Raw genomic sequence first — 12,087 nt, forward strand, 5'->3', positions numbered from 1 at the left:
CGTAAGCTTGCCTTCTACCTAATGATATGTAAATGTCTCAAAATAATAACCTTAAGGATATATGCACACCATTATTAATTGTTGCACTTAGTACATTTACTAAGAGATGAATGGAAATAATCTAAGATGTCCAATGATAGATGAATGGATTATGAAGAAGTGGTACATATACACAATGGAAAACTATGTAGCTGAAGGAATGGTGAAATCATGCACTTTGCAGCAACCAGGCTGGAACTAAAAGATACCATATAGAATAAGTAAGCCAGAAAAAGAAAGACCAAACATGGGATGATCACATTTATCTGTGGTATAAAGAATAACTGGATGAGAAAAATGTAATGAAAGAAAGATGAATGTCTATAACACCCTTGGCCCCAGAGCTTAGGGAAGAGCAGGATAGAGAAGAAAATAAATCAATGAGAAGGGAAAAAAAGAGAAGTAATGGGGGAACAAGGGTCTTGGCACTGGTTATATTGGTTATATGAGGGAGTGGTATAGTTATAAATCCAAAGCACAAACTCAACACTGAAATTATGAGATCTAAGATGTAAGTACCAAACTTTGTAATGTGCCAGTGGCAGGAGCAGGGAGAGGGGAGAGTGGGACGTGGAAGGGTGGAATGATACAGAGTTTGGGGTCACTGGTGATGAGAATTAACACTGATGGTGGGATTAGTGTTGAAATATTATGAGTACAACTCAGCTCTCGATAACTTTGTAAATCACAGTTCCTTAACTAAATTTAAAAATTTATTAAATAATAGTAAGCTTAAGTAGCCAGAACATACAGTGGCAAGAGTATCAAAGTAAAACTCTAATTAGAAAACTAAGTTAATTGATACTGAAACATCACTTCAACACTGGGAAAATACTTTCTATGCTTATCTAGAAGTAGGACATATCACATTCCCTAGTGAAATTTATGAGACTTTTTCTCTTGATTAACATTTCAGATATATCTGCTCAAGATATAAACAAGTGTGATCATTCTATGTCCATCCTCTCCTTCTGACTCATTTTGTTCAGCATAATACTTTATATATCCATCCATGTATACGCAAAGCAAATTTCATAACTGCTTTTTCCTAACAGTTGCATAGTAGATGTATGCAGGAGAACCAGTCCATACAAGAAAGCTTGCAACAGATAGCAGGGAAGTGCAGAGAAGGGGCCACTATGGCAATGATAGCTGGAAATGATCACTCTGGACAAAAACTGGGTGCTGAAAGTAGATAAAGTGGTATGCATGATACCCCTTCAGTATCGACAGTGCAAGCCACAGTGTCTAAAATAAAACGGGGGAGAGGGGGAGGGAGGGAGGGAGGGAGAGAGAAAGAGAAAGACGGGGCCGGGTAGGTGGCGCTGGAGGTAAGGTGTCTGCCTTGCAAGCGCTAGCCAAGGAAGGACCGCGGTTCGATCCCCCGGCGTCCCATATGGTTCCCCCAAGCCAGGGGCGATTTCTGAGCACATAGCCAGGAGTAACCCCTGAGCGTCAAACGGGTGTGGCCCAAAAACCAAAATAAAAAAAAAAAGAGAAAGAGAAAGAGAATGAGAGATGAAAAAGTTCTGCCACAGAGATAAGCAAAGGGGAAGGGTGGGGGAGGGCAGGAGAAAAACTGGGGGCATAGGTGATAGGAAATGTGCAACTGTGAAGGGTGTTGACCATTATATGACCGAAACTCAATCATGTAACTGTGTATTTCATGGTGATTCAATTAAAAAATTTATATTTTTTTTATAATTTTAATAAAATAAAATTAAAAAACATTGAGGTCCAAGAGACAATACAGTGAGTGGGAAAAGGCATGTGCCTTGCATGTCACGTGGCTCAAGTAGGTTTGATCCCTATCAGTGGCTTATGACCCCTAAGCAATACCAGAAGTAATCCCTTAGTGTAGAGCCAGAAATAACCCCTGAGAACTGCCAGGTGCGGTAAATACAAACAAAAAAGCTTTTTGGCTCTCCAAGGTTCTGGGAATCCAGTGGTTAGTACTGAGGAACCATAAAAGAGTGAGGGAGAGTATAATGGAGTCAAAACCTCCAGCAGCCCTCTAAGCCATCTCTCTGGCCCAGGAGTTAATTTCTTTAACTTGTTCATCACTACTATTTAATTCACTCACTAGCCTTAAGCATAGCACTTTCAAATTCATGGAGTAGCTTTAGTTCGATTTTTTTAGCCCAATGGGTACCCTTTATCATATTATTATTCTGTTTTCTTTTGCTGAATTACTTTTTAGTTCAGTTATTTACTGAATTAAGGGTTCTAAACTCCTTTGGGCAAGAATATAGTTAAATGTGTTGGAGTGCATGCTTTGCATGCCAGAGGACCAATTCCATCTCAAACACAACATGGTGATGAAGCACAAGTGCTGGAGCAAGAGAAGTCCTGGGTGGGACCCCCAAACTGAAAAGGATATATATATAGGCAAAATCTAAACTACTTCACTCTATTTTCAAAAAAAACTCCCTATTCCCTTACACATATAAGTCAGTCACACCTCTCCCTTTGATTCATTTATTCATTGCCATCTCTTTCTGGAAATTTTCCATTTTTAATTAACTGCTTTGAAAGATGTAATAAGTAAGAACAAAATTCTAGATATATGATACTAGTCTTTTATACAAATTATTTATTATCAATAAAAAGTATTTATATTTGATATAAAAATTTTATCAAGCAAGAGAAATCCAAGAGATCAAAACTTGAAAAGAATTAGTCAAATTATCACTATTTGTAGATACATAATAATATATATGTAAAATATCCTAAAAGGTACACCAAAAAATGCTCCTAGAAACAATAAACCGAAACAAAAAGCTGCCAGCTACAAAATCAATATTCAAATATTGGTTGCACTCTTATAGACAAAAAAAAAAGAGATCAGAAGAGAAGTTTATCCCATTTTAAATTGTATCCAAAACACAAAGTGTCTAGGAATCAACAAAAGACATGGGAGACCTGTACCATGACAACTTTAAATCACTTAGAGAGAAACGCTTCAGAAATTAATATTCCATGTTCATGGATTGAAATAATCAGTATTGTTAAAATGTCTATCTTGGGCCCGGAGAGATAGCACAGAGGCGTTTGCCTTGCAAGCAGCTGATCCAGGACCAAAGGTGGTTGGTTTGAATCCCGGTGTCCCATATGGTCCCCAGTGCCTGCCAGGAGCTATTTCTGAGTAGACAACCAGGGGTAACCCCTGAGCAACGCCGGGTGTGACCCAAAAAAAAAGTCTATCTTATAATGTAATCCATATCCAAATTCAGACAACATTCTTCAAGGACATAGAAAGTCAATAATAAAGTTTGCATGAAATCAGAAGCTACCATGAATAGCCAATTAATTTTATGCTGAAAAATGAGAAAAAAATCTCATTACCTAAGTTGGAACTGTATTATAAAGCTATAATGACCAAAACTGCCTATTACTGGAATAGATTTGGCTCTCCAATCAATAGATCAGAATCAAATACCCAAGAACAAAACCCCAAATGCATGGACAGTTAATTTTTGACAAAGAAGCTATGAACATCGAATAAAGATAGCCTCTTCAACAAATGGTGCTGGGAAATTGGATAACTACATGTAAAAAAATTAAAACTTGATCTATATCTCACACATTATACAAAAGTCAATTCAAAGTGGATCAAACATCTAGAGATCCAACCAGAAACTATAAAGTATACTGAGGAACATATATCCAGAAAACTCTGAGATTTGTAACCCAAAGGTATCTTCAATGATCTGATGCCACTGGTAAAAGCAACAAAACAATAAACTAATGGGACTACATCAAATTAAAGAGTTTCTATATGGCAAAAGAAACACAGGCTACAACTAAAAGAATGCTAGCTGAATGAGAGAAAATATGGTGCATAATCAGAAATCTTTTATTTTACTTTAAGAAGTGATCTCTACTCTCATTTTTTTAACAAAACAATTTTGTTTAAAAAAAAAAGCCAAGGGTGTTGGAGGTCAAAACTGGTTGACCTTGAAATAGCTAATTAATCTCTATGTTCTTCCATTTTCTTATATGTAAAATGATTAAAAGATTCATAAAATTATAAGAAATAGGAAAATACAGTCATGGTACCTTATACATTATAGCATTCCCTAAATGCTATTTCACCTGCTCAACAACAATTTGCTTGTTTAAACATGAACTCAAGACATTCATGAATATGATTAACTTGTATATTACTTTAAAATATTTAAATTTCCTATCTATCAAGCTAGTATAGTAGAGACATGTTACTTCCTACTAAAATACTTATTTTGCTTTTTATGGTTTTTTTTTAAATTTATGTTTGAGAGTAGATGTTGCTGTTACAAAAAGGGCACTGTGGGCACAGTGCAAAATGGGACTTTCCCCCCAACCTTCTTTATTTTTGTTGTATTGCTATAAGATGTTTGGTAGCAGCACACTTAGTGATGATATTCATAACACTTAATTTTGGGGCACAATTATGACATATAATGGCAGTGCTAATAAAACACACTCACCAATCAATGCTGTAGGGCAGTACTGAAAATTAAACTTGGGACCCAATAACTCAAAAACCAAGTGCTGTACTACTGAGTCACTTTGTAAGGTTCTGATTACACTTTAGTCTTCATATGTCTAATAAAGTCTCTTAATATCTTGGGGGTTATTCATTCTCCAAATAAACCTACAGATAAATGTAAAAATGTCAATATTTATTCTGCTTTTCAAAATACAGATTGTCCAAATGATTGGCAAATCAGCCAGTATTGAGATATTTTTACCATGCTCCATAAAGTGATTCCTTCTACCTCTTATAGATCTGATAGACTAGACCACACCATTCAGGAAACCTTATTTCTAGGTAGTCAGCAAGTTACATAGAAAGAGTACAGGACTTTGGAATCCTAGGTCTGCCATCAATTAAGTGAATGAACTATGGTAAGTCATATGCCACTTTCTGAGTGTGTTTTATTTCTTATTTCTTTTGTTCCCTGGTGGGGTGAATATACCTGCAATGCTCATGGTTATTTCTGGCTTTATGTTCAGAGGCACAAGGCTTACTCTTGAAACACTAATGAGACCAAGTCTTCCTGCATAAAAAGTATGTACTTCACCCCTTTGAGCCATCTCTCTGAGCTTATATCTTTTTTTTTTTTTTTTTTTTGGTTTTTGGGCCACACCTGTCGGTGCTCAGGGGTTACTCCTGGCTGTCTGCTCAGAAATAGCTCCTGGCAGGCACTGGGGATCATATGGGACACCGGGATTCGAACCAACCACCTTAAGTCCTGGATCGGCTGTTTGCAAGGCAAACACCGCTGTGCTATCTCTCCGGGCCCTGAGCTTATATCTTAAGGGGGAAAAAAAGGCCCTTCCACAAAAGACTATGATAAAGAATGAGTCAGAGATAGTAAAAGCTCCAAAATGAGTCTGCAACTTTAAACTTAACCTGTTGCTCACCAAGGTACTGCAATGGCACCCAGCATCTAAAAGTACTCAAGAAATGTACACTGAATAAAAAGCACATTTAGCTTCTGAAACCTTTCCAGGAAAGCCATCTAACTGTTCCAGAAATATATCAAATTGAGTGCCAATAAAGTGAGCCCTTACTAGAAGTAAATATACAGTCTCTACTATTAGGAAACTAAGAAAAACACTGTAAATGTCAGTCCACATAAGAAATGTCAGAAGACAGTGTCTGGCTAGAAAACAAAGAGTATGACTGAAAGTGTTGTCCATATGAAGTCATGCTATTTATCACTGCAGGCAGAAGTAGCATCAAATTTACTGCAGAAGGGCCTGGAGAGATAGCACAGCAGCGTTTGTCTTGCAAGCAGCTGATATAGGACTAAAGGTGGTTGGTTCGAATCCCGGTGTCCCATATGGTCCCCTGTGCCTGCCAGGAGCTATTTCTGAGCAGACAGCCAGGAGTAACCCCTGAGCACCGCCGGGTGTGGCCCAAAAACCAAAAAAAAAAAAAAAAAGTCAAAGATACATTCTTCTCTAGTGCATATGGGGCATTCACCAGAATAGATGACGACATGCTGGGACACAAAATATACTTCTACAAAGTCAAGAAGATAGAAATAATATAAACTATCTTATCAGACCATGATGCACTGAAAATAGCACAACAAGAAACAGAGAAATTATGCAAATACCTGAAAATGAAATAGCTAATTACTAAATAACCAGTGAGTCTAAAACAGAAATCAAAAGATTCCAGGACACAAATGAAAATAAGGATGCAAGTAACCAAGAATCTGTTGCACAAGTACACTTCTATTCCATATAGTATTTGGAAACACTTGCGATAGCAATTTAGGCAAGGGCATCCAGATAGAAAAGGAAGATGTCAAGCTCTCATTATTTGCAAATGACATGATAGACATGATATTACATTTAGAAAATCCTGAAGACTCTAAGAAAAGCTTCTAGAATAGATTTTCATAGTAAAATAGTAGGCTAATATACAAAAGTCCATGACTTTTCCTTTAACAAATAATGAAAAAAAAAAAAAAGAAAAATGTATCTTTAATCCCACTCACAATTATGGCTCAGAAAAACAAGTACCTTGGAATCAAAATAACTAAAGAGGTGAAAGATCTATACAAAGAAAAGAAAACTACAAAATACAACTAAGAGAAATAAAAGATGATACAAGGAAATGGAAACACATCTCCGTTCATGGATTGGAAGAATTAACATCATTAAAATGGCAATACACTCCAAAGCCCTGTACATACTTACTGCAATCCCTACAAGAATTCTCATTATATTTTACAAAGAAATAGGTCAAACAATCCTGAAATTCATATAGAACAATAACCCTCCATAAATAGCCAAAGCAGTCATTAGAAAATGGAAGTGATCACTTTACCCAACTTCAAACTACTAAAAAGTGATAGTAATTAAAATAGCATGGAATTGGAATAAAAACAGCCTCAACTAAATATAATATAATATATATATATATATACATGTGTGTATAAATAAAATAAATAAAAATAAAAAGAACTCAGACCGGGGCCGGAAAGATAGCACAGAGGTAGGGCATTTGCCTTAGACGCAGAAGGATGGTGGTTCGAATCCCTGCATCCCATATGATTCCCCCAGCCTGCCAGGAGTGATTTCTGAGTGCAGAGCCAGGAGAAACCCTGAGTGCTGCCAGATGTGACCCACACCCCTCCAAAATACGCCCCCCCCCCAAAAAAAAGACCTCTTTCTAACACCATGCACAAAAGTCAAATCAAAATTGGTTAAAGACCATGATATCAGACCTGAAATGATACAGTACACAGTACATAGAGGAAAAACATAGAACTCTCCATGGCATTGAAGCTAAAGGCTTCTTTAAAGAAGAAATACAACTACCAAAACAAATAGAAGCAAAGATAAATAAATGGGACTATACTAAATTAAAAAGCTTCTGTACCAGGATACAAGACAGCCCATGGAATGGGAAAATTATTCACCCAATACCAATCTGATAAGGGGTTAATAGCTAATAATATTATGGCTCTAGTAGAGTTTAACAAGAAAAGAACATCTAACCCCATCAAAAAAAAAATGGGGAGAAGAGATGTACAGAAACTTCCTGAGAGAAGAAACACAGGTGGCTAAAAGACACATGAAAAAATGTTCTACATCATAAATCATCAGGGAGATACAAATCAAAACAACAATGAGATATTATATCTCACACCAGAGACTGTCACACATCACAAAGAACAAGAAATCCAGTGCTGGTTTGGATGCCTAGAGAAAGAGATCTCATTCAATGCTGATGGGAAAGTCTACTGGTCCAGCCTTTTGGAGAAACAATATGGACATTCCTCAAAAAACTAGAAATTGAGCTGTTACATGATCCAGCAAACCCACTGCTAGGAATATACACTAGGAGCCCAAAAACAATGCAGAAAATCCCTCTACATTCCTATGTTCATCGTAACACTATTATTCACAATAGCTAGAATATGGAAATAACCCAAGTGCTCAAGAACAGATGAGTGGATAAAGTAACTATGATACATCTATGCATTAAAATACTATGTAATTGTTTGGAAAATAAAGTCATGAAATTTGCTTATACATGGATAGACAGAGAGCATCATGATGAGTAAAATGAGTCTGAAAAGGTCAAACAAAACGATCACATTCATTTATGGGATTAAAAAAAATGGCATGAGAATAATACCAAAAGACCTCTGAAATGGAGCAGAAGAGAGCAGTTAGGACAAAGGAGGCACCACTATGCCAATAATAGGTGGAAATGATCATTCTGGACAAGAACTAGACGCTGCAAGTTATGTGATATGCATGATACAGTATTGCAACTTTCAGTAACAGTATTGCGAATGGGATCTAAAAGGAAAAAGGGGAGGGAAGGAGGTAGGAGGAGGGACAGAGAAACAGACAGACTGAATCTGACATTGAGGAGGGCAAGATGGGAGACACTGGAGGAAAAATGGCAGATATTGGTGGTGAGAAATGAACACTGGTAAGGGATGGGTGTTAAAACATGGTATGACTGAAACTAACCCCATAAAAAATTGGAAGAATAAATGAACAGACAATTTCTCAAAGAAGAATACTAATGGCCAAAAGACACATGAAAAAATGCTCCACATCATTATTCATAAGAGAGATGCAAATCAAAACATCAATAAATTACCATCTCACGCCACAAAGATTGTCACACATCATAAAGAACAAGAATAATCGGTGTTAATGGGGATGTGGGGAGAAAGGAACTCTCATTCACTGCTGGTGGGAATGCTGTTTAGTCCAGCCTTTGTGGAAAACAATATGGACATTCCTCAAAAATGATCCCGCTATACCACTCCTAGGGATATACCCTAGGAACACAAAAACACAATACAATAAATAATGTCTTCTGCACACTTATATTCATTGCAGCACTATTTACAATAGCCAGAATCTGGAAACAACCCAGATGCCCAACAGATGAGTGGCTAAAGAAACTGTGGTACATTGACACATTGGAAAATGAAGTCATAAAATTTTCCTGTACCTGGATGGACATGGAGACTATTATGCTGAGTGAAATAAGTTAGAGGGAGGTTATAGACACAGAATATATCAATCGTTTATGGGTTTTATGAAAAGTAAGAGACGTTATTGTAATAATACAAAGAGACAATAGAGATGAGGGCTGGAAGGATCAGCCCACAATATGAAGCTTACCACAAAGAGTGGTGAATCTAGTTAGAGAAATAACGACATTAACAACTATCATGACAATGGGAGTGAGAGAAATAGAATGCCTCTCTGGAATACAGGCAAGGGGTTAAGGAGGAGGGAGTTGGAGAGCATTGGTGGTAGAAATGTTGCACTGTTGAAGAGGGGGTGTTCTTTTTGATAACTAAAACCCAACTACAAACAAGTTTGTAATTATGGTGCTTAAAGATATTTAAAAACAAAAGAAACTCAAACATCAACAAAATTTTAACTGTTTCTCCCGCTGATTCACTAAAAAAAAAACTTAACTACACAACAAGTTTTAATGGCTCAGTAGAAGGGGAAAAAATAAGCTATCTATATCGATTGCATAGTGAAATACTAGCACTAAATAAATAAAATGCACTGCTAAAAACAAACTTGCTAGTTTAAATTACTTTTGTAATGACTATCGGAAGCTTAAAAAATAGATAGTGCACAGCAGGCACTATGTATCTACTCAAGATTTCTCCCCAGATCTACAATGAAGTCCGATTCCATCACTTGGGGTCATTATTCCCCGCCAGTTTACTGAGATCTTCAGGTTTTGACCATCACTAAAACTGCCTCACATGACTTTAAAGGGAACCCCGCTAGTCTGAACTGGGGTCTCCCAGATTGCACCCTGTGGCACTTTGCAATGGTCTGTGTCTCCCCCAGATTAGAATGTAAGCTCCTTGAAGTGTCAGGAACCCTTCAGTCTGGCCTAGCAGGGAGCCCCCTTTCCATGGAACCAATGAGCAACGCAGAAAGACTCGCCCAGGATTCGGAGTGGAAACAGAGTAGAGACACAGGCGGCCAGGATCCGGGGGCATCCAGGCCCAGCCCAGGCATGGAAGGGATCCAAGAGGGCCTGGAGTCGCCGGCTGGACTCACCAGACCACGATCGATATCCGCGTCGGAACGTCGGGTCGAGTGAGGCGCATACTCCGCATAACGCAGCCCCTCGGCGGAGGTGGGAGCGACGCCGCCACTGGCAGCCATGGCAATGTGGCCCAAAGAGACCAGATGCGCCGCGCCGCGACCTACGGGGCGCCGCCTGGACAAAATAGTTCAGGCCGGGACTTTCGCGAATGTATCCCAGTTTGCTGCCGCAGGGGTGGGGAGGGCGGGGACTGCCAACAAGAACCACTCACTACTTGTTGTCTATCAGAGGCCGGGTTTCTCTGCTGACAGCTCAAGAAAGTTATTTTGCTTTTATCTCACTTTTAAGCCCCTAAGGTAACAATGGGACCTCTTGGAACTTGGCCTAAACTCTAAGGTTGTCCTAAACCCTAAGGCTGAACTTGGCCTGTTTCTGCAGATTGCTAGGAGAATCAGTTTTTGTTTGTTTGTTTGTTTTTAAGTCCTAAGGTCTGAAGGCGTTCCTCTCTGAGACCTGTCCAAGTGAACCCGATTATAAAGCCTGAAAATGCCAGACTCACATCTAACAGACTTTTCAGCCCCATAAGCAATAGAAGTGGATTAACCTTCTCCATCCTTAAAATGAAATCATCAAGAAGGAAGTTGAAAGGCATGTAAATGTCACTCTGCTCAGATGATTTTCTTTGACTTAGATAAAGACACATGTTTTAATTTTGATTCTTAGCTTGTACCCCTTGGGGAGTCCAAATGAACTAACAAATGAAACTCAGATCTTGTTTTCATGACCCACTGTACCAACTTGGCTGCTCTTTTGCCCTTTGTACCCATTGCAAAAGCTGCTTACAAGGACTTACAAGGAGAATTTTTTTTTCTTGGTGTCTTAATTTAAAAGTTTTGAGGGTCTATTAACTTAGTCATTTAGTTCATGTTATTAGCAAGCCTAAGAGCTTAAGGCCTGGAGTTATTTATAATCTAGTAGGAAGAGAGCACTGACACCCACTGAGAGATAATGTAAATTAGAGCCTTTTATCAGTGCTCTAGAGAGAGACACAAAGGAATGAGCAAGTTATAGCTATCTGGACTTCTTAGTAACTGATTAAGCCCAACCTTGCAGATGCCAGTGAAGAATTTTAAGGAAGTGCTACATCAGTTAATGGTCAGCTTGGGACCCTTCCAGGAGCTCTTGATTGTATCAACCTGACTTCAGCTATGGACCTGAAAATCCTTCTCAGAGACTATGCGTTCACCTACTGAGTTGACCATGGAGCAACTTCAACTGCATTAGTATGGTAAGATTTATCCCTCTGGGATAATTTTAGGACTTATCACAAGTTTAGGACTTATCACAGGCCCAGAAACAGCTTTTCACATGGGAGCACTTTAGCAGGACCAATCAGCTGTCAGCTTTCTCCCATCTGCCTACAGCCTCATCAAAGCCACCCCCAATAAAATCTTCAGGGAACAATGAAATGAAAGAGTGGTTTTCTCCACTTTATTACTTATAAAACTTTATTTAACTTTTTCTTAATAAAGTCTGGTCCACAGGTTTGGCACTCACATGATGCAAAACTCATAATTTAAGTAAATAATATATGGTAAAGGACCAGAGAGATGTGCACTTGCTGGATGACCCAGGTTTGAGCCTTGGAACCTTATAAGGTTGCCTGAGCCCTGCCAGGAGCAAAGCCTGAGCACAGAACTGAGAGTAACTAAATCCTGTCTATTTCCTATATGTGGCCCAAAAATCAAAATAATAAACTAGGGGCCAGCGAGGTGGCGCTAGAGGTAAGGTGTCTGCCTTGCAAGTGCTAGCCAAGGAAAGATCGGGACCAAGGCTCGATACCCCGGTGTCCCATATGGTCCCCCCAAGCCAGGGGCAATTTCTGAGCGCTTAGCCAGGAGCATCAAACGGATGTGGCCAAAAAAAAAATTCATAGAAAAAGTACCTTCATGTATACACATACATTGAACAGTAATGCAAATAAAACTGGACAA

General features: G+C 38.5%; 1 protein-coding gene across 1 annotated transcript in view; it reads right to left on the reverse strand.

The window, feature by feature from the left end:
• DNAJC15 (DnaJ heat shock protein family (Hsp40) member C15) overlaps nucleotides 1–10,264 on the reverse strand; it is a 79,124-nt gene extending 68,860 nt beyond the window's left edge. The window contains exon 1 of the mRNA XM_049778862.1: nucleotides 10,105–10,264. Within this exon, the coding sequence (XP_049634819.1) occupies nucleotides 10,105–10,212 (108 nt within the window). The 5' untranslated portion in view covers nucleotides 10,213–10,264. The remainder of the gene's footprint in view (nucleotides 1–10,104) is intronic.
• Between the last annotated feature and the right edge of the window lie 1,823 nt (nucleotides 10,265–12,087).

Source organism: Suncus etruscus, chromosome 8 (genome assembly GCF_024139225.1).
Source record: "Suncus etruscus isolate mSunEtr1 chromosome 8, mSunEtr1.pri.cur, whole genome shotgun sequence".
In the NCBI taxonomy this organism is placed as follows: Eukaryota; Metazoa; Chordata; class Mammalia; order Eulipotyphla; family Soricidae; genus Suncus; species Suncus etruscus.